Genomic DNA, 21,206 nt, shown 5'->3' with positions numbered 1-21,206 from the left:
TTCCTCCGCTGGAGCCGCCAGCCGCCGCCATGTCCCTCACCGCCATCAGCAGCACGCCCTCCGGCGGCAGGTCCTCCGGGGACGGCGGCCTCAACCTGGGATACAGCCGGACCATCCCGGGACTGCTGAAGATCGGCCAGCTGGTGAGAGCCGCCGCGCCGCGGGGAGGGCTGGCGGGGAGGGTCGAGCCTCAGCCCGGTACCGGTACCGTTAGCCGGGGAAGCCGGCCGCTGTGTTTCTGATGAATTCATCTGTTTAAAATGTTTAACTGGAGCCGAAACTTTATTGTTTTCTTGACCCAAACATGGACAGAGCTGTAGAAAGCAGGGCCCCGGGTTCAGGAAGCCCCCTGTGCCCCCATAGCAACCAGCAAGTTATTTCTGTGTATTACATAATTCATCTTTTGAGGATGTTTTAAATTAGTTTTTCATGATAGTTTCTCCAAAGTTTAAGAGTTTTCTTGTGAAATCGGTTTGCTTCAGGCTCCCACATTCCCTCTGCGCAGTCAAATAATACAAACTAAATACTATTACATGCTGGTTACACACAAATAATCTGATTTCTGCCACAGCTTGGAAAATAGAAGATGTCATGTTTTACAGTAAATGTAGTGTTTATTAGTCATTTAAACGCCACTTTGCTTCAGAATCCATTCTTTAGTTTGCTGTAAGGTTAAAATTAATAAGATAATTACAAATGATGCTAATGCTAGCAGCTTGTTACACATGCAGTCAGCTGATTATTTTTGGTTATTTTTTATTTTATTTTGACTTTAATGTTATTTATTTCTGTTTTATTTCTTCTATTTTCTTTTTTCAGTGTTTGTTTCATGTTTCCTGTTCATTTATTGTCTTTCTGGTCGTTTGGAACAGGTTTTCTTCAGAACCGACCCGTTCTGGTCTCTGTGTGGTTTTGCTGGTTTCTCTGGTTTGTGGTTCAGCCTGTGTGTGTCTGAGGTTCTGCGGTTCTGCTCGGCCGGTTCTGGTTCTGGCGCTAACGCTAACGGACCGTGTTTTGCCTCCAGCTGTCGCTGCTCGTCGCCTTCCTGTGCGTCCGGCTGGCCCGTGGCTGGCCCAGCTGGTACGCCTTCCAGTTCTTCGAGGTGGTGGTGCTCTGGTTCCTGGTGGCCTTCCTCATCTTCTTCCTCATGCACCTGTGCAGGCTGCAGGTGAAGATGCCCTGCATCAACTGGCCGCTGGCGGTGAGACGCTCCTTCTGCTCCCATCAGACCTCAGGGTTAGCGACAGGAAGTGGTGCGGCGCGTCAGGCCGCTGTTCGGTTGAAAAGCAGCCTGACGCTGGTGTTTTCTGTTCAGACGCAGGAAACACCAGCTGGACCAGGTTTCAGTTTCAGGATTCATTCTAGTCTCTAAATATTAAAAAGTGACTTTCTAAACGTCTGCATGGATTCATGTCCACCAGTGACTGGAACGCCTCGTCAGAGTTGCTCTAAAACCACAAGAATAAAACTGACTCCACAAAACAACAGTCCACCTCCCATCCACTAGAGCATAGGTGTCAAACTCTGGCCCGCGGGCCAAATTTGGCCCACAGTGTAATTATATTTGGCCCGCGAGGAAATTTCAAATTAATATTAGAGCCGGCCCGCCGGTATTACACGGTGGCAACGCTGTGACGCCGCATTCACCACTTATACTACAAATCCCATAATGCTCTGCTGTATTTTGGCGCGTCAATCAGGACACAGGCAGACCCGCCTCCTCCTCTGTGTCAGTAGCACTTATGGTAGCGGACATGGATGTATTAGGAAGGTGGTGATCCGTCTTTCACTCCTTGGGTGAAAGCCCCGGCGCACCCCGCATCCCCGGGCCTCTCTCCCAAACCTCACTGCGACCTCAAACTACAGCCGTCACTGTGTTACCCTACCAAACAATGGCAAAAAGAAAGACAGAAAACAGAACTTTTCTGGACAGGTGGGAGACAGAATATCTGTTTACATATGTATGTGAGCAACTTTTCTCCTCAGTGAAGATGATGAAAACGTCTCACAGGAGACGTCTGACTGACGAACACCTTTGTTCGATAATGAAGGTTTCCTCAGCTCAAACTCTGAGCCCCGACATTGATGAACTGGCATCCAAGAAAAGATGCCAGGTATCTGGCTTGGCTGCATCAGAGTAGATCAGTGTGTCGCAAAATGAGCAATAAATAAGTTTTCTATGCACCTTTTCTTGTTACTCCAAGGCCTGAATGGTTTATTCATAGTTATTATGTTATTTTATTTTCAAATTTATTAGTCTGTGTACGAAGCTAATTTTGAAATTTACCTCAGAAAGGAGGCTTTCAATTTTTATTTACATTTTATTTAATATGCCATTTATATGTTTTATTATTACCGTATTTTCCGCACTATAAGGCGCACCTAAAAACCTTCAATTTTCTCAAAAGCCGACAGTGCGCCTTATAATTCGGTGCGCCTTATATATGGACCAATATTGAGCCACAACTGGTCTCGCAACTACGGTAAGCAGACGCCGACTTCATTTTCCCCGTAGAAGAAGAAATGGGGGAAAGCAGCCGCCGATGCAGCCAGCGGTGCAGGCTGGGTTTTGTGTAAAGACCCCAAAATGGCTCCTATTAAGAGACACGCTTACAACGCAGAGTTTAAGCTCAAGGCGATCAGTCACACAGAACATGGGAATGGGCTCTTTGCACCTGCCGCCATGACGTCACAACCGCATGCGCAAATGCGGCTCTCTTGTTTCTGCTTTGAGTTACCATGACAGCTAGAAAAGACAAAGTTGTATTTCAGACGCAAATAAAACAATACTATGCACTTTGCTGTCTTCCTAATATAAAGGGCTTTTAAGTTTTCATGAATTTCCAAACAGTCCTGAATTAAGAAGACGGTGGCTTGTAAATATTCGTGGCTACCAGTTAAAGCTAACGCAGCACAGCAAAGTTTACAGCCTTCACTTCACTCCGGATCAACTTGTTCAGCCTAAAGCAGAAGGTAAAGGAGCCTCCTGTGTTATTTCCATGGACTCACTTCTGTATTCAGCCTGAAAGAGTTTATGGGAACCAGAGAGCAGACCAGAGCCAGACAGCCGAGCTACTGACCCGCCTGTACACACTGCTGGAAACACCGTCCTGCTTCACAAGAAACATGCTAAACCACAGGTGTCAAACTCCAGTCCTCCAGTCGCTGTCCTGCAGTTTTTAGATGTGCCACAGGTACAAAACACTGGAATGAAATGGTTTAATTACCTCCTCCTTGTGTAGATCAGTTCTCCAGAGCCTTAATGACCTAATTATTCTATTCAGGTGTGGTGCAGCAGAGGCACATCTAAAAGTTGCAGGACAGCGGCCCTTGAGGACTGGAGTTTGACACCCCTGTGCTAAACTAATAAAACTAAGTAACACGGAGACTTTAAGGAACACGGCCATATTTTTCTAAAAGCAACAACTGAACCTGAACCATCAGCTGAACTAGAACTCTGACACCAGAGCTGCTCTACTGTTAAGCTATGGGCTTGTTGTTCCTCAGGCTGCAGAAGCAAAAAGCCTGAACCGTAAAATCCCAATAAACCACGTAATATACTTGAACATAAGGTAAAATATTGTCCGTTGGAATGGATGAAAAATGTTTAGATACTTAAATAGCAAATTTTTACAAGAAAAATGTCCGGCATAAGCTAAAGCTAATGTTAGCTACAAAGTTTAAAGAAAGTAAAACTCACCTTCGTATCTGTGTATAACCAGGCGAACATCTTAAAACCTTTCTCCAGCTTATTGTCGGGGCTTCGGATCGATGTTCATCATTAAGCTGAGGTGCAAAGAGCCACAGAGCAGCAGTGAGAGAATTTAACATGAACCAATCAATGGTGCGGAAGTGGAGGAAGCAACAGCTGTTCATTTTGGGAATGAACGGAGTTTTCAGAACGCTGGTTTGTAATCTATTAATAAAGTTTGACTGACCTATCTGACTATTTTGTCGACATTCCCTTTAGCGCAGCTCCATCTAATGAATGCATAACGTAACCCCAGCCTCTACTGTAGCGGCTATTCTATGCGCCTTATAATGCGGAAAATACGGTATTATTAGCAACTCAATTTTTCACGCCTGCACTTTTAAGTTATATAAGCCTTGCTTGTTCAATATTTATTGTTAAATCAAAACTTGTTTGGGTCCATATTAAAAGATTCATTTGTCCAACCTTGGCCCTCGGCTTTGTTCAATTTAAAATTTTGTTCCACTGTGGATTTGAGTTTGACACCCCAGCAGTAGGGGAAGTCTAGAGTCAGTAATATTGGCATGCTGCTTTTCTATAATATCATAAAAATCATGAAGTATAGCAAACCTTTAAAGTCCCGTCTTTACTGAGCGTCTGGTTCCGACTCCCCCTAGAGGTCTGGAGGACTGCTGATGTTTTCTTCTATTTCCTGCGGTGGCAGGCAGTTAAACACACAAATGATGCAAACTCACTAACACAATAAAAACAAAAGCAACAGAAAAATGCTACAAAGCGCAAAAACAACAGCAAGTACAAAACATCCAAGTCCTCCAGACCACTAGGGGGAGTCTGGAGCAAACACATGAATGATGCAAAATAGAAAAAACAGAGAAAAGGTGCAGCTACAGACACCAGAAGCAGAAGAAAATACAACAAAGACCAAAACAGTGAGTTTAAAACTCTGCAGACAGAAATCCTCCAGGCCACCAGGGGGAGCCGAACGCCACATCAGAGACCAGACCTCCGTAAAGACGGGATGACCAGGAGAAAGAAAAGGTTTGCTGTACTTCATGTCTTTTGAAACACAGCTTTGTATAGCTACATTGCGACTCCAGACGCCCCCTAGTGGCCTGGAGGTTTTCTGCTCTTATCCCTGCTGCAGTTTTACAGCATCTTTTCTTCCACTTCCTGCAGCATGTTTCTGTTGCGTTTGTTTTTGGTGTTTTGAGTTCCATTCATGTTTTTGCAGCAGTTTTCACGTTTGCAGCGCGTCTGATTAGCATCGATAATAATCCAGATTAATCATTTCCAGTCTGGTGAAATATTCCAGCTGTGCTCAGACGTGAACCTGAACTAAACTCTGAGCTTAACGAATAAATCCGGTTTAAATCTTTACTTCAGATGGTTCTGATCTGATTTAATCAGAAAATGTTTGCAGGTTGATTCTGTGTCACGATTTAAAGGTTTTATATAAAGGAATGATCAGAGTTTCTGTGTTTAGGAGTTCTTTCACTACTCTGTCGGGTCCGTCCTGATCTTCATCGCCTCCATCATCGCTGCGGTGAAATGTGGCGCCGTTTCCTCCCTGGTGGTGGCGTCGGTGAGTTGCTCTGGTTAAACAATGGCAGAATAACTCGGGTCCAGAAGGGACTTCCTGTTTCCTCCCGCTGCGTGTCAGCGGCTGACGGCGCCCCCTGCTGTCTGGTTGCAGGTTTTCGGGTTGATTGCGACGTTCCTGATGGTCGTCAATCTGTGGACATCGTACAGCGTCGCCTGCGGCCCGGCAGCTGGTACGTCCTCTCCTCTCATTGGTCAGTTTGTGTGAGTTAGCTCAACACCAGAGCGGGAAGACAGCAGCCTGACATGGGAAAGGTCAAAGGTCAGGCCTCTCTAGAACCAAGATGGAGGAACCCGGACGCAGCAGATCGGCTGATTTTCAGAAGTCGTAATCTGAACGTTTCACATGTAATTATCGTAAAAAGTTTGTCGTGATTCTAACGAGTTTTTTCTTGTTTTCTGTCTCATTTTAACGGATCGGTCAGACAGCATAGATCAGTGAACATAGAAGCTGTTCTGTTTACCTCTGAGCCAACGGTGACCCCACGGTGACCTCTGGTGGTTTAACAGGAACCCATCCGACTCGCCTGCGTTTTCTGTCTGCGTTGTTTTTACCCATCATGCTTTTCTCTCCTTCCTGCTGCAGGTGAACAGGAGTAAAAGTGACTCGTCCTGAAAATGGCCGACGGCTGCGTCCTGCTCCACTTTTCTGCCCGGCAACAACCCGCTCATCGACCCTGATTGGATGAAAAACAGAATCTGGACCAAAACCGGCGAGCGGACCGGATCAGACGGACCAGATCATTTTACCTGAGTTCAGTCCGGTCCGGCAGCTGATCCGCGTCACCTTTTCTGTTTCAGCTTCATGTTTTCATAAAAACCTCCCAGTTTGGACCTCAGGATGGCACTTTTCAGGCTGCTGGCCGGCAGTGTGCAGCAAATCATGACTTCAGACCAAATTAAGAAGCAAACCGATGAATAAATCTAAAGGATCGTTTCTGTTGGTAATTTTCCTGAATCGTTCCGTTGACCTTCGACACGTTTTGTCGATTTTTGATGCTTTTCACTGAATTAACAAAAAACCGTCAAACAGAACCAAAGACAGCAGAACCGGCAGCCTGTTCATGTAGAGGATCACATGGACATCTCTGCACTGATGAAGTATTTAAAACAAGCACACACTTATTTACAATAAACCTGAAATATTATAAAGCACCAGATGTTGCATGGATCAGAAAATGGCCGAAGCACAGAGGGAGACAAAACGCTCAAAATAAAACCTGCATGTTTGTTATATTGGCTGAGCAGAGAAATGAAAAGCTGAAGCGGATTTAAAGATGCTGAAGCACAAACTGAAGCCTCTGATGGTTCTGCATGTTTTTATTAATCTGTGATTTTCTGTGATTAATCTGTCAGCATTGATGCACGACACAAACCCAGATTTTACTCTCAATAAAAACCACAAAATACAAAAACCTGATAAAATGAAAAACTGTAAACTAAAGAAATGATTTTAAAATGATTTTACTTTGGGATGAAAAACTTGATAAATTGCTTCATCAATCAAGCAACGTTCCTTCCATCAAACATTAGACTTTAATATTCTGCTAATAATTAATTAAATTCTGTAACAAATTGTCCTCTAAAATTCTAACTAAAGTTCAGAAAGAGAAATGGACTTAGATAAAAATCTAATTCATTATTTCTCCAAACCTGATATCAGTTTTATTGAGTTTTTTACACAAACATTTGAAGGCCTTAAATTTTTGAATCTAAGAAAGCAAAAAAAAAAAAAACTGAGGAAAAAATCAGTTTTCTAATTATTTTACAGACTTTATAATTATTCTCCTGCATTATTAACTAGCTGGTTGTTACATTAATCTGTGAAAATAATTTAATAGAAACGTTACTGCTGCAGTGGACCTTAACAGGATATCGTTAGCTTACCTTTGAAGCCATTTAAAAAATAAAAAAGTAAAATTAACTTTCAACATATTAAATCTGTAAATCTATTGTAATTATTATACATGAACAGAAAATCTCTCTGTTAATTTTTAGTTCTGGTTAAAAGCCTAAATTTGATCATGTTTTAGCTAAGTTAGCATAGACGCTAACACTACATAGAGGCTTCCTGAATGGAAGCTAACTAGCTTTAGCTCATCAGTTCTTTTTTTTTTTTAAAAGTCAGACTTTAAACATTTATTGATTTTTTAAATAAATATTTATAAACTGTCTGGTAAAATCTGTGCCAAAATCTGCTTCTCTGTAATTTTAGCTTGAGCTAAGTTAGCTTCGGCTAACATGTTAGGGTAATGCTAGTATACTGAGTACATACTGTGCATTATATCACATTATAAATGAGTAAAAACAAACTTTCCTTCAGCTTGGAGTCACTTTAGTTAATTGATTAAAAACTCTGGGGACATTTTAATGTTATTTTGTAAAAAAAATGCATTTTTGCAGTGAAAGTGTTTGATCTACGCTAGCTGCAGTTCAGTCTTTTAAAGATGGCCATTCTTCCAAATAAAATCAGTTTCCTAGTTTGATCCTCTAACATGAACAAACATCAGCAAAGCTAAACTTTGGTTTTTAATCCTCTGCTCCCTGAATCCAAAACATTTCATAAGTCCCTCCTCCAGAACCAGAACCAGATGAAAACATGAACAGAAACATTCCTGCCTGATTGATGTTTCCGTTTCCTCTGGCACCAAATGAAGGATTCACATCTAAACCTGTTCAGTCTGAATGTTTCACATCTCTGGACACTGAACCAACAGACTGTTGATTTTACTCTCACGGCGCTGACTCAGCGAGTGACGGCAGCAGCCCTCTGCAGCGGGCGGCCATCTTCCCGTCTAACCGTACAGAAGCTGGCGAATCGACCTGGACTTGGAGGCTGCATAGAGTTTTCTTCTCAGACAATCTTTAGAAATGAATCAGCTGCTGCATGTCTCTGAGTTCAGCTCAGGTTTTCTGTCTGATCAACTGCCTAGCTTCACACGCTGTTTGCTAAAGCTAACTCTTCTTCACCTTGTAGACGCTTCAGTGATGGGCCACCATGTTGAAACTGTAGCGTCGCTGCTTTGCTGCTAATCTGGGCTCTTATTTTGCATTTGGAGCAGATGGAAATGTCAAAGCTCAGTGGTGGGCACTGCTAGCTAAAATGTCAGCTGCGCTAACACTAAAGCGCTAAACAAACATTTGTTTTGCTAATGCTAAAGCGATACATCACAGTACTTAGCAGAAGCTAATGCTAACGTGCTAACTTCAACCATGTCACACTCTGCAGAGAAACCTTTTTGCGCTACAGAAAGTGATTCTTTCACTCGTGAGTTTTATAATTACTGAGTTTTGCTAACACTCTTGCTAATTTAGAAAAATATAGCATCAGGAGATTTTAACTATTTACTTTTGAACTGCAATGCATTCTGGGTACAGCATGCATCAGGTTATTAGGTGCACTGCATCATGGGTGGAAAACGTGAGGAGTTCCTGGTTTCAGATTGTTGTGATAAAAAATATTCTGGAAGAATATGAAATGTTTCATCCAAAATGAAAATTATTTGAACCAAACAGCTAAGTAAATCAGTGCTTTAGAATGTATCAGGAAAACCTAATTTAGGCAAAGCTAAGCAAGCTAAATGTTTTTAAAGTTGGCTAAAGCGCTACGCTAAACGTCAGCTCCACTGTTAGCGCATTAGCTGAAGTGTGCCCACCGCTGCCAGTTTTATTTCTCTTTATTATGATGCTCTGCCAGGTTTTATTCTTTTATTTTTCCATCTGAAGCACTCGTTTGAATCACTGGAGAAAAAATATATCAGCTGAATATTTAAGATTTTGTATTTCTATAGTTGAAACTTTTAATATTTCTGACTTCAGTGTTTTGTTATGGTTGATTTTTGATGATCGTTTTTCACTCTTTTATATTTCTGCCTGGATGTTTTGCCTGGATTCAGAAGAAATCTATCAGTTTGTCAGAGATTAGGCCCTAGCTGAGCCTGTTTACAGCAGAGCATCCAACCGTTCATCCAACCGTTTATCCAACCATCCAGGCCTGATTCTGGTTCCAGGCCAAACTCCACTGTTTACAGGATTTATTTAGCGTGTTTCTGCAGCGGAGGCGTCATGCTGTGGGACCTGAACGCCCTGCTAGCTAACATTGTTTAGCTTGTTCTCCAAAGTGCCTTATTGTTCTGTTCGTTTCTGGCTCGGTCCGAGGAGAACCGCAGGAACAGGCGTCACACAGATCGCACGACTCCTGTTGTTTTCTAGGTTTTTCAAACCACATCCTGTAAGTTGTTGCATCTTTTCAATTAAAGTCTCACTGCATCACGTTGAGCCGTTCTGTGTCGATAATCTGGGTTATTTATTCTCAGTTCATTTTTAAACTCATATTTTTATCATTTCGTTATAACAAGCTAACTGTTTAGCAACATGTTAATTTGGTTTGAGCTGTTTATTTAGAATATATTTAGCTAAATATTTAGCTTGTATACTAGCTGAAAATTATATAGCTTATTTAGTTACATTATATGTAAATATTTAGCTCTAATCCAGCTAAATCTTTAGCTGGTAAACTAAATATTTAACCTAAGCTAAATATTAAAATTGGAGATAAATGTTTCAAAAGTGAACTAGTAAGTTCCAAACTATATATTCAGCTCTGATCTACTTGTTTATGTTGAAAATATGACACTAAGATGAACTCCATTGTTTTTCTCTAATACTGAATTAAATTTTCTGACTGTGTAACTTTACAAACAGCAGCCGCTCTTTAGGAGGAACTGAAAACATTTAAATGTTCTTCTGACAACGGGACATATGGAGCTTAGAAAGTGCTGAAGAGTTCCAGCTGAAGTTCAAATAAACCCAGCAGGAAGTGACAGATCCTGAAGCAGAACCCTGTGGAGCTCCATGTAAACACCTGGAGTCCAGCTGCAGGTCCAGCAGGTCTGTTTCCGTGGGAACAAGCCACATGGTCCTGCTCCACTTCCTGTTGCAACATGTCAGGTATAATAATGTCAGGTCGACGGTCAGCTCCATCGAAATAAACTTTATTTATATCAGTTCTACAAATTCATGGTTCAAGTCTTTAGTTCAAACCAGCAGAATAATAAATGTTAAATTTCTAACAGAAAGATGATTTTATTCTGCAGATTTGAACTGATTTCATGTTGGTCTGGTCTTCTGCTGCCCCCTGGTGGCGGCGGTTTAGTTTACAGCTTTATAGTGTTGATTTATCTGAATAATCTGAGATATTATTGGATATAATAACTAACTGCAGGCGGCCTAAACAAAGCCCACCAACAGGAAATCTAAAAGCTTTTAAAAATCTATATTTTTTTATCTTTAAACTTTGTTTTTACTCCGATGGTTTCGTTCCAGAATTTTTTTTTTTTACTGTGAAAAAGTTAATGATTGTTTTTGTACTAAAATCTGAAACTTTAATTCAAAATAAAATATTTACTAAACATTTATAAAGTCTTTATTTTTTTGCAGTTCCAGTTAAATGTTTAGTAGCAACAAAAAAAACTTCTGGTGTTTTAATTCAGTTTGACTTTAAAGTTTATGTTTGGTTATTTAAAAACTTTAAAAAGCTTTAATGTCTGAAACATTTAGAAAATATTTGTGTTATTTTCACAACCTGGATCGGAGTGCAGTACTGCAGGGCGCCACCAGAGGGCGGCAGCAGGCCGACATTCACCGGAGCAGAACCAGAACCGAACTGGTTTCTAACCAGTAAGACTTAAACTGGTGACATGATGAGGAACCAGCATCTGTTATTAACCAATCAGGTTGCAGATTTTCTAGGCGGATTCATTTCTCTGAACTGGACCGGACCGGACCGGTCTCATCTCTGGCCCGGCTGAGGTCCGGTTGGTCCAGTCAAATTCACACCATGTTACTGAGTCATTTAAAAACGGAATAGTTTCAAACCGAATATTTAGCTCCAAACATTTAATGTTTAGTTAAAAAACTAAGAATTTAGTTTGTTAGTTTACAAACTGAATGTTTACTTAGTTTTACAAGTTATCTAAACTAGTTTATTTAAACTAGCAATGTAAATATTTAGCTTGCTAATTAAGTATGTCGTTAGCAAGCTAAATCTTTAGCTTATATAGACCACTTCTGCTTATCGGCAAGCCAATTAGCATGTTAGCTAAATATGTAGCTTCCTAGCTACATATTAGCATATTAGCTTACAAGCTAAAGATGTAGCTCCAAGTTATTTATTTAGTTTGTTAAGACAGAACCGAACCCTTCCAGAACCGTCCTCCACCTGATCGGGTCGGCGTCCGGATTCAGACCGACGAAGAAAACCTCAGAGTCATCTTCATCATCTTCATCATCAGCTTCAGGAGAGAACAGGAAGAGTTTAGAGAAGCTGATGTTTCTACAGGAAGTCTGGTTCTTTCACAATAAAATAACTTCTCCTCTCCTGAAAACCTTCTTCTCTCATCCTTCATCAGTCAGGCTGCTCCTCTGAAGACCATCATCATCATCAGGCAGGTCTGATCTGAGCATGCTCAGAACCGTGTGCAGACGAAGGACAGGAAGTGATGTCATGGAGCAGACTGGCCTTCACCTCTGACCGCTCCTCTTCCTTCTCCTCCTCTTCCTCGTCTCACCTTAGCCTGATGGCTGCGTCGGCGCCGAACCATTAACCTCTGATCCGGATTCTGATCCGGATTCGGCCTCAAAGTTTCACCTCAACCATCCAAACGCTGCGCTGGGTTTCAATCTGGGTGGCGGGAACCTTCGCCGTCTTTCAAGTGTCGAGTTCATTAAGGCCATCTGAAGTCAGAGCGGGCGCCAAAATGAGCGGGCGCCACAAGGAGCGGGCGCCACAAGGAGCGGGCGCCAAAACAAGCAGGTGAAAAACGAGCGGGCGCCACAAGGAGCGGGCGCCAAAACGAGCAGGTGAAAAACGAGCGGGCGCCACAAGGAGCGGGCGCCAAAACGAGCAGGTGAAAAACGAGCGGGCGCCACAAGGAGCGGGCGCCACAACGAGCGAGCGCCACAAGGAGCGGGCGCCACAACGAGCGGGCGCCACAAGGAGCGGGCGCCACAAGGAGCGGGCGCCACAAGGAGCGGGCGCCACAAGGAGCGGGCGCCACAACGAGCGGGCGCCACAAGGAGCGGGTGCCACAACGAGCGGGCGCCACAAGGAGCGGGCGCCAAAACGAGCAGGTGAAAAACGAGCGGGCGCCAAAACGAGCAGGTGAAAAACGAGCGGGCGCCACAAGGAGCAGGGGCCAAAACGAGGGCAGAAAAATAATTCCTCGTCTGATCAGTTTGCAGCTCTCGGTATTTAATTCGTTTTTTGCTGCAATCTGAATGAAGTTCAAGGAGCAGAAGGAGTTTTAAAGAGACGCTACGTAGAGAAAACAAATGAACTGATGGAATAAGCAGGAAGTGCAGAAGCTGGCTGAAATGTTTTTATGTCGTCTTCAGGTTGTGCTTTGTGTTTCTGTACAGCAGAGGGCGCTGCAGCTCAGATCAATTCAAAACCCACCTGGTTGAGTTTAAACAACCAGATGGGTTTTTAATTAGCTTTAATTAGCCGATCGACGTCCGTCTGTTAAAATCTCTCTGTTTCTGGGCTTCTTGTCGGTCCTGCAGGATTCCCGGCCAGAACTTCCCCTCCCTCACCGAGTTCTGTTTAAATAAATGAAAGTAAAGACAGGGAGCCAGAAGACGTGAAGCTGCAGGTTCCTATCGGTTTCTGCTCCTTCAGCTTCATGTGAAGTTTTCTCTCCTCCTCCATCTTTCATCCTGCTGGTTTCTCTTGGTCTCCATCTGTTCCTCCCGTTTCATTCCGACGCTTCGTTTTCTCCCAGATTGTGTGGATTCCCTCCCAACCGTCTCCGGCTGATCCAGCTCAGCTTCTAAACGTTACATTTCTGTTCCCTCTGGTTTTACTGAAAGGCTGAGTTCCTACCATCCAACATGTCTGCCTAGTAAAAGTCTGGTCTGGTTAATGAGGTGTGAAGTCTCACCGACCTCTGACCTCTAAAATCTGACGCCTCCATCTTGTTTCCATCTGGTGAAGAAGGAAGTTGCTCTCAGTGTCTTCAGAGGTTTTTGTGTCGTTTCCTTCAGTGGTTCTTGGTGCAGCGCCCCCACAGGCCAGGAGGGGAAAAGGTTGGTTTGGGTCAGAACCACAGCAGCTGGAGGTGGAGCAGATGATGGAGTTCTGGTTCCAGTAGAACCGGGTCGACCGGACCATCATAAGGGAAACATCCAACCATCCTGAGACTTGAGTTGAATTTAAAATAAAGTCTGGATCTACATCACCTGATCTACATCACCTGATCTACATCACCTGATCTACATCACCTGATCTACATCCCCTGATCTACATCGCCCGATCTACGTACATCGCCTGATCTACATCACCTGATCTACATCGCCCGATCTACGTACATCGCCTGATCTACATCGCCCTGACCTACATCGCCTGATCTACATCACCTGATCTACATCACCTGATCTACATCGCCTGATCTACATCACCTGATCTACATCGCCCGATCTACATCGCCTGATCTACGTACATTGCCCTGATCTACGTACATTGCCCTGATCTACGTACATCGCCTGATCTACATCGCCCTGACCTACATCGCCTGATCTACATCACCTGATCTACATCGCCTGATCTACATACATCGCCCTGATCTACATCACCTGATCTACATTACCTGATCTACATCACCTGATCTACATCACCTGATCTACATCCCCTGATCTACATTGCCCTGATCTACGTACATCGCCTGATCTACATCGCCCTGATCTACATCACCTGATCTACATCACCTGATCTACATCACCTGATCTACATCACCTGATCTACATCACCTGATCTACATCACCTGATCTACATCCCCTGATCTACATCGCCCGATCTACGTACATCGCCTGATCTACATCACCTGATCTACATCGCCCGATCTACGTACATCGCCTGATCTACATCGCCCGATCTACGTACATCGCCTGATCTACATCCCCTGATCTACATCGCCCGATCTACGTACATCGCCTGATCTACATCACCTGATCTACATCGCCTGATCTACGTACATCGCCCTGATCTACATCACCTGATCTACATCGCCCGATCTACATCGCCTGATCTACGTACATCGCCTGATCTACATACATCGCCCTGACCTACATCACCTGATCTACATCACCTGATCTACATCGCCCGATCTACATCGCCTGATCTACGTACATCGCCCGATCTACGTACATCGCCCTGATCTACATCACCTGATCTACATCACCTGATCTACATCACCTGATCTACATCCCCTGATCTACATCCCCTGATCTACATCGCCCGATCTACGTACATCGCCTGATCTACATCACCTGATCTACATCGCCCGATCTACGTACATCGCCTGATCTACATCGCCCTGACCTACATCGCCTGATCTACATCACCTGATCTACATCACCTGATCTACATCCCCTGATCTACATCGCCCGATCTACGTACATCGCCTGATCTACATCACCTGATCTACATCGCCCGATCTACGTACATCGCCTGATCTACATCGCCCTGACCTACATCGCCTGATCTACATCACCTGATCTACATCACCTGATCTACATCGCCTGATCTACATCACCTGATCTACATCGCCCGATCTACATCGCCTGATCTACGTACATTGCCCTGATCTACGTACATTGCCCTGATCTACGTACATCGCCTGATCTACATCGCCCTGACCTACATCGCCCTGATCTACATCACCTGATCTACATCGCCTGATCTACATCACCTGATCTACATCCCCTGATCTACATCGCCCGATCTACGTACATCGCCTGATCTACATCACCTGATCTACATCGCCCTGATCTACATCCCCTGATCTACATCGCCCGATCTACGTACATCGCCTGATCTACATCGCCTGATCTACATCGCCCTGATCTACATCACCTGATCTACATCGCCTGATCTACATCACCTGATCTACATCCCCTGATCTACATCGCCCGATCTACGTACATCGCCTGATCTACATCACCTGATCTACATCGCCCGATCTACGTACATCGCCTGATCTACATCGCCCGATCTACGTACATCGCCTGATCTACATCGCCTGATCTACGTACATCGCCTGATCTACATCACCTGATCTACATCACCTGATCTACATCGCCTGATCTACATCACCTGATCTACATCGCCCGATCTACATCGCCCGATCTACGTACATTGCCCTGATCTACATCACCTGATCTACATCACCTGATCTACATCGCCTGATCTACGTACATCGCCCTGATCTACATCACCTGATCTACATCGCCCGATCTACATCGCCTGATCTACGTACATCGCCTGATCTACATACATCGCCCTGACCTACATCACCTGATCTACATCGCCTGATCTACATCGCCTGATCTACGTACATCGCCCTGATCTACATACATCGCCCTGACCTACATCACCTGATCTACATCGCCTGATCTACATCGCCTGATCTACGTACATTGCCCTGATCTACATCACCTGATCTACATCACCTGATCTACATCGCCTGATCTACGTACATCGCCCTGATCTACATCACCTGATCTACATCGCCCGATCTACATCGCCTGATCTACGTACATCGCCTGATCTACATACATCGCCCTGACCTACATCACCTGATCTACATCACCTGATCTACATCGCCTGATCTACGTACATCGCCCTGATCTACATCACCTGATCTACATCGCCCGATCTACGTACATCGCCCGATCTACATCGCCCGATCTACATCGCCCGATCTACATCGCCCGATCTACATCGCCCGATCTACATCACCCGATCTACATCACCTGATCTACGTACATCGCCCTGATCTTCATCACCTGATCTACATCACCTGATCTACATCGCCCGATCTACATCGCCCGATCTACGTACATCGCCCTGATCTACATCGCCCTGATCTACATCGCCCGATCTACGTACATCGCCCGATCTACATCACCTGATCTACATCGCCCGATCTACATCGCCCGATCTACGTACATCGCCCTGATCTACATCGCCCTGATCTACATCGCCCGATCTACGTACATCGCCCGATCTACATCGCCCGATCTACATCGCCCGATCTACATCGCCCGATCTACATCACCCGATCTACATCACCTGATCTACGTACATCGCCCTGATCTTCATCACCTGATCTACATCACCTGATCTACATCGCCCGATCTACATCGCCCGATCTACGTACATCGCCCTGATCTACATCGCCCTGATCTACATCGCCCGATCTACGTACATCGCCCGATCTACATCGCCCGATCTACATCACCCGATCTACATCACCCGATCTACATCACCCGCTCTACATCGCCCGATCTACATCACCTGATCTACATCACCCGATCTACATCGCCTGATCTACGTACATCGCCCGATCTACATCGCCCGATCTACATCACCCGATCTACATCACCCGCTCTACATCGCCCGATCTACATCACCTGATCTACATCACCCGATCTACATCGCCTGATCTACGTACATCGCCCTGATCTACATCGCCTGATCTACATCGCCCGATCTACGTACATCGCCCGATCTACATCGCCCGATCTACATCGCCCGATCTACATCACCTGATCTACATCACCCTGACACTCAGAGGATCTGAACCTGCAGGTGGATTTACAGAAATCTGTTTCTGGCTTTGGGGACCTTCCTCTTCCTCCTCTTCCTCCTCTTTTGGTGAAACGTATCCTCAGGTGGATAAGTGGTTTCCATGGCAACCCGCAGTCCGTCTGTGTTTCTCTGTGTGTAATTAGTGCGTTCAGCATCGTTAGACGGGATAAAGGGAAGAACAACAACATGGGGTCCTTTCTGCTCCCAGACAATAAGAAATAAACATGTCAGCGTTTAATGTCGGCTTCCTGAGGCCCAAACCCGAAATCTGGAACCAGAACTCATTAAAAATCTTTTCCTCAGTTTGTTTTTCTGCTGCAAACTGTTTGTCTGACCAGAGAAAACAGGAAGCTGCAGAAACTCAGCAGGAACAGAAAGCAGATAATAGAGAGGAAGTGGTTCTGGAGTCACCTGCAGTTTGGACCGAACCAGAACTTTGGCTTTAGGTTTGTTGTTTTACTGTGACACCAGAACCAGAGAGGAGAGGCAGAGCGGGAGCCCAACTGAGCCGCAGCTAGCTCAAATCTTTAGCTAGTTAATTGGACAGTTTTATCTAGTCAATTACTGACTCAAGAACCAGAAGTGGACTACAAAAATAAAAGTTGGGTTTATAAAACCTCTTTATAAACTTCTGGTTTCAAACCTTTTCATGTTTTAATCTTTGTTTCTTTTCTTCAACATTTCAACTTAAATTTTGAGCCGTTTTAAAGGCTAACAGACCGTTAGCAACAGCAGCAGCAGCATTAAACCACCAGCACGGCGTCTCAACACCAGCTTTTATTTTGGTAGTCCACTTCCTGTTAGCCCTGAACTAACTAAATATTAAGCTTAAAAAATATTCAGAGCTAAATATTAAATTTTTCAGGTAGTTTGTTTAAATATTTAGTGTGGAACTAAACGTTTAGCTAGCTAGACAGCCGAGCTAGTGATCCGCCTGTACACACTGCTGGAAACACCGTCCTGCTTCACAAGAAACAGGCAAAACTAATAAAACTAAGTAACACGGAGACCTTAAGGAACACGGCCATATTTTTCTAAAAGCAGCTGAACTAGAACTCTGACACCAGAGCTGCTCTACTGTTAAGCTATGGGCTTGTTGTTCCTCAGGCTGCAGAAGCAAAAAGCCTGAACCGTAAAATCCCCGTTACTTGGTCTCTGACACTAACGACAATAAACCACGTAATATACTTGAACATAAGGTAAAATATTGTCCGTTAGAATGGATGAAGAATGTTTAGATACTTAAATAGCACATTTTATAAGAAAAAAATCAGAGAATATTGCCTACTAGCATAAGCTAAAGCTAATGTTAGCCACAAAGTTTAAAGACAGTAAAACTCACCTTCGTATCTGTGAACGTATAACGAGGTGAACATCTTAAAACTTTTCTCCAGCTTATTGTCGGGGCTTCAGATCGATGTTTGTGCTGTCCTCGCCCTGAGATTTCCAGTTTTCAGCAGCTAGACAGCCAGACAACGACGCTCCAATAACCAAACTTGTTTCTTTTCTACTTGTTTATTGAAGAGTGGCCTCTGACCACTGCCATCACTTTGGCCATCTGGCTGAAACATACAAACTGAGTATTAGCCAACGAACATAGCAAATTAGCTATTCTAGCTGCTAGCTAAAAATAAAAACTTTTTCCTAACTGATTCCAGCGTACAATTATTTACGCCAGTTACATAAACAAAGAGACAATTATTGCTTTCACAATTAACCAACACTTACGAACAAATCTTGTCTGAAACACAACGTATTAGGATGATAATCAACTTAAATCGTGAGCTGTTCGGTGACGCGTTCCACCATCTTGGATTTATATTCTTTTTTAGCGTCATCAAAACAAAACAAAATATCCACCAGGGGGCGTTCTAGTGCGGTTTTCAACCTTGCTGGTCCAGCTTAACTTACAAAAGGCAGCACAAAGTTCATCTTTAATTGTTACCTTGGACAAGCCCTGCTAACACCCAGTGGAAAGTTTCCATTTTCAACAGACTGGAAACGAGGAGCCGCTTTTCCCCGGATGGAAGCTGTTGCAAACCCTCCAGGGGAATCAGCAGGTTCCTATGGCAGAACATCTGGGCCAAAGAACGAAACGTTTCTGGAAAAAAATTACATTATTCTAGATTATTCTTGAAACTTTTTTTTTTCTACAAAAAATGTGGAAAACTCAGAAATTTTATTGACAAAACCCAGAAAGGTGTGACAGAGTGGACATTAGAAATAATTACCCCCCTCCCTTTTCTTACTTTATTTAAAAACTTCTGTTTGCCTGTAGAAATGATTTGTAAGCTGCACGTCTCCAATGGCATTAAACTGTAGAGACAGCAGCTCGCCACCAGTGGGCGTATAGAACACAGTGAGCCCCGTTCAGCCAGTAGGAGGCGCTCACTGTCGCTGTTGTCCAACAGTTTTTAGCAATAAAATAACCTGTGAAAATCACACTGATGAATTATTAAGTGTGCGACAAATTTCTGAGTTTCAAAAGAGGATTTTTAAAAAATTTTAAGTCTCAGAAAATTTCTATGTTTAATATTGTTTTTTCTAAAAAAAAAAAAAAAAGTTTTAATTTGATTATTTTCTGTTTGTGAAACTTCGTGATTTTAAGTCGCCTTCATCCATCTGGACCAGAGTTTGATTACGCATTGACACCTCCAAAAAACGAACCGGACTAACCAGGCAGACGAACCGGAGTTGGAGCAAACCGGACTGGAGTTAGAGTAAACCGGACCGGAGTTGGAGTAAACCGGACCGGAGTTGGTGTAAACCGGACTGGAGTTGGAGCAAACCGGACTGGAGTTGGTGTAAACCGGACCGGAGTTGGTGTAAACCGGACCGGAGTTGGTGTAAACCGGACTGGAGTTGGAGCAAACCGGACTGGAGTTGGAGCAAACCGGACTGGAGTTGGTGTAAACCGGACCGGAGTTGGTGTAAACCGTACTGGAGTTGGAGCAAACCGGACCGGAGTTGGAGCAAACCGGACCGGAGTTGGTGTAAACCAGACCGGAGTTGGTGTAAACCGGACTGGAGTTGGAGCAAACCTGACTGGAGTTGGAGCAAACCGGACTGGAGTTGGTGTAAACCGGACCGCAGTTGGTGTAAACCGGATTGGAGTTGGAGCAAACCGGATTGGAGTTGGAGCAAACCGGATTGGAGTTGGTGTAAACTGGACTGGAGTTGATGTAAACCGGACCGGAGTTGGAGCAAACCGGACTGGAGTTGATGTAAACCGGACCGGAGTTGGTGTAAACCGGACTGGAGTTGGAGCAAACCGGACTGGAGTTGGAGCAAACCGGACTGGAGTTGGTGTAAACCGTACTGGAGTTGGAGCAAACCGGACCGGAGTTGGAGCAAACCGGACCGGAGTTGGTGTAAACCAGACCGGAGTTGGTGTAAACCGGACTGGAGTTGGAGCAAACCTGACTGGAGTTGGAGCAAACTGGACTGGAGTTGGTGTAAACCGGACCGGAGTAGGTGTAAACCGGATTGGAGTTGGAGCAAACCGGACTGGAGTTGGTGTAAACCGGACCGGAGTTGGTGTAAACCGGACTGGAGTTGGAGCAAACCGGACCGGAGTTGGTGTAAACTGGACTGGAGTTGATGTAAACCGGACCGGAGTTGGAGCAAACCGGACCGGAGTTGGAGCAAACCGGACCGGAGTTGGTGTAAACCGGACTGGAGTTGGAGCAAACCGGACTGGAGTTGATGTAAACCGGACCGGAGTTGGTGTGTTGTGAACCAAGCAGCTTTAGTTTCTCCTTGTTTTCTGTGGTTTAATGAGTTTTTTGTTTTTTTCTTCCGTTTCTCATCGCAGCTCTCTCTCTCCAAACAAGAATAAAAACAAGGTAAACTCTGTTTTGTTTTCCAGTTCGTCTCAGATCTGTTGAGTTAATTAAGTCTCTACCATCTGCTGCTTTAATGAACTCTGTTGGTATTTGTGCAAACCGCAGATCGGCCGTCAGCCGGCTCTAATTACCGACAGGAACAAAGAGCAGCTTCATCTCGCAGTGATTCTGTTCACTTCCTGCTGCTTTATTAACATGTTTTCGTGTCTCTGTTTGCCTCTAATTACTGATCTCCTCTAAGCGCTCCTCTTTACCTCTTCACACGGCCAGCCTCTCTCCTCCCTGTCGGTGTTCCGGTTCTCCGGGATTTCAGCCCAACTCCATCCAGTTGATTCAGAATCTGTCCAATCAGAGACTTCCTCACCAAACCCACCGAGTCGCTGTTGGACAAACGACCCGTTGT

At 44.3% G+C, this 21,206-nt stretch overlaps 1 protein-coding gene across 1 annotated transcript; it reads left to right on the top strand.

Annotated features, from left to right (window-relative positions):
• The first annotated feature begins 12 nt into the window (after positions 1-12).
• On the top strand, positions 13-9,589 carry cmtm7 (CKLF like MARVEL transmembrane domain containing 7). The gene is made up of 5 exons (XM_005815978.2): positions 13-143; positions 1,025-1,201; positions 5,196-5,294; positions 5,406-5,484; positions 5,898-9,589. Exons 1-5 carry the CDS (start codon positions 30-32, stop codon positions 5,909-5,911), a joined length of 483 nt encoding a protein of 160 aa, XP_005816035.1. The 5' UTR covers positions 13-29; the 3' UTR covers positions 5,912-9,589.
• The last annotated feature ends 11,617 nt before the right edge of the window (positions 9,590-21,206 follow it).

Source organism: Xiphophorus maculatus, chromosome 3, assembly GCF_002775205.1.
Source record: "Xiphophorus maculatus strain JP 163 A chromosome 3, X_maculatus-5.0-male, whole genome shotgun sequence".
In the NCBI taxonomy this organism is placed as follows: domain Eukaryota; kingdom Metazoa; phylum Chordata; class Actinopteri; order Cyprinodontiformes; family Poeciliidae; genus Xiphophorus; species Xiphophorus maculatus.
This window is presented reverse-complemented; position numbering and strand designations above follow the sequence as displayed.

Excerpts from the sequence above, each read along its gene's own strand:
- cmtm7 (XM_005815978.2), top strand. The coding sequence starts at position 30 with ATGTCCCTCACCGCCATCAGCAGCACGCCCTCCGGCGGCAGGTCCTCC. Across the intron at positions 1,202-5,195 it reads GCATCAACTGGCCGCTGGCG|GAGTTCTTTCACTACTCTGT; the intron begins GTGAGACGCTCC and ends TTCTGTGTTTAG. Across the intron at positions 5,295-5,405 it reads CCTCCCTGGTGGTGGCGTCG|GTTTTCGGGTTGATTGCGAC; the intron begins GTGAGTTGCTCT and ends GTCTGGTTGCAG.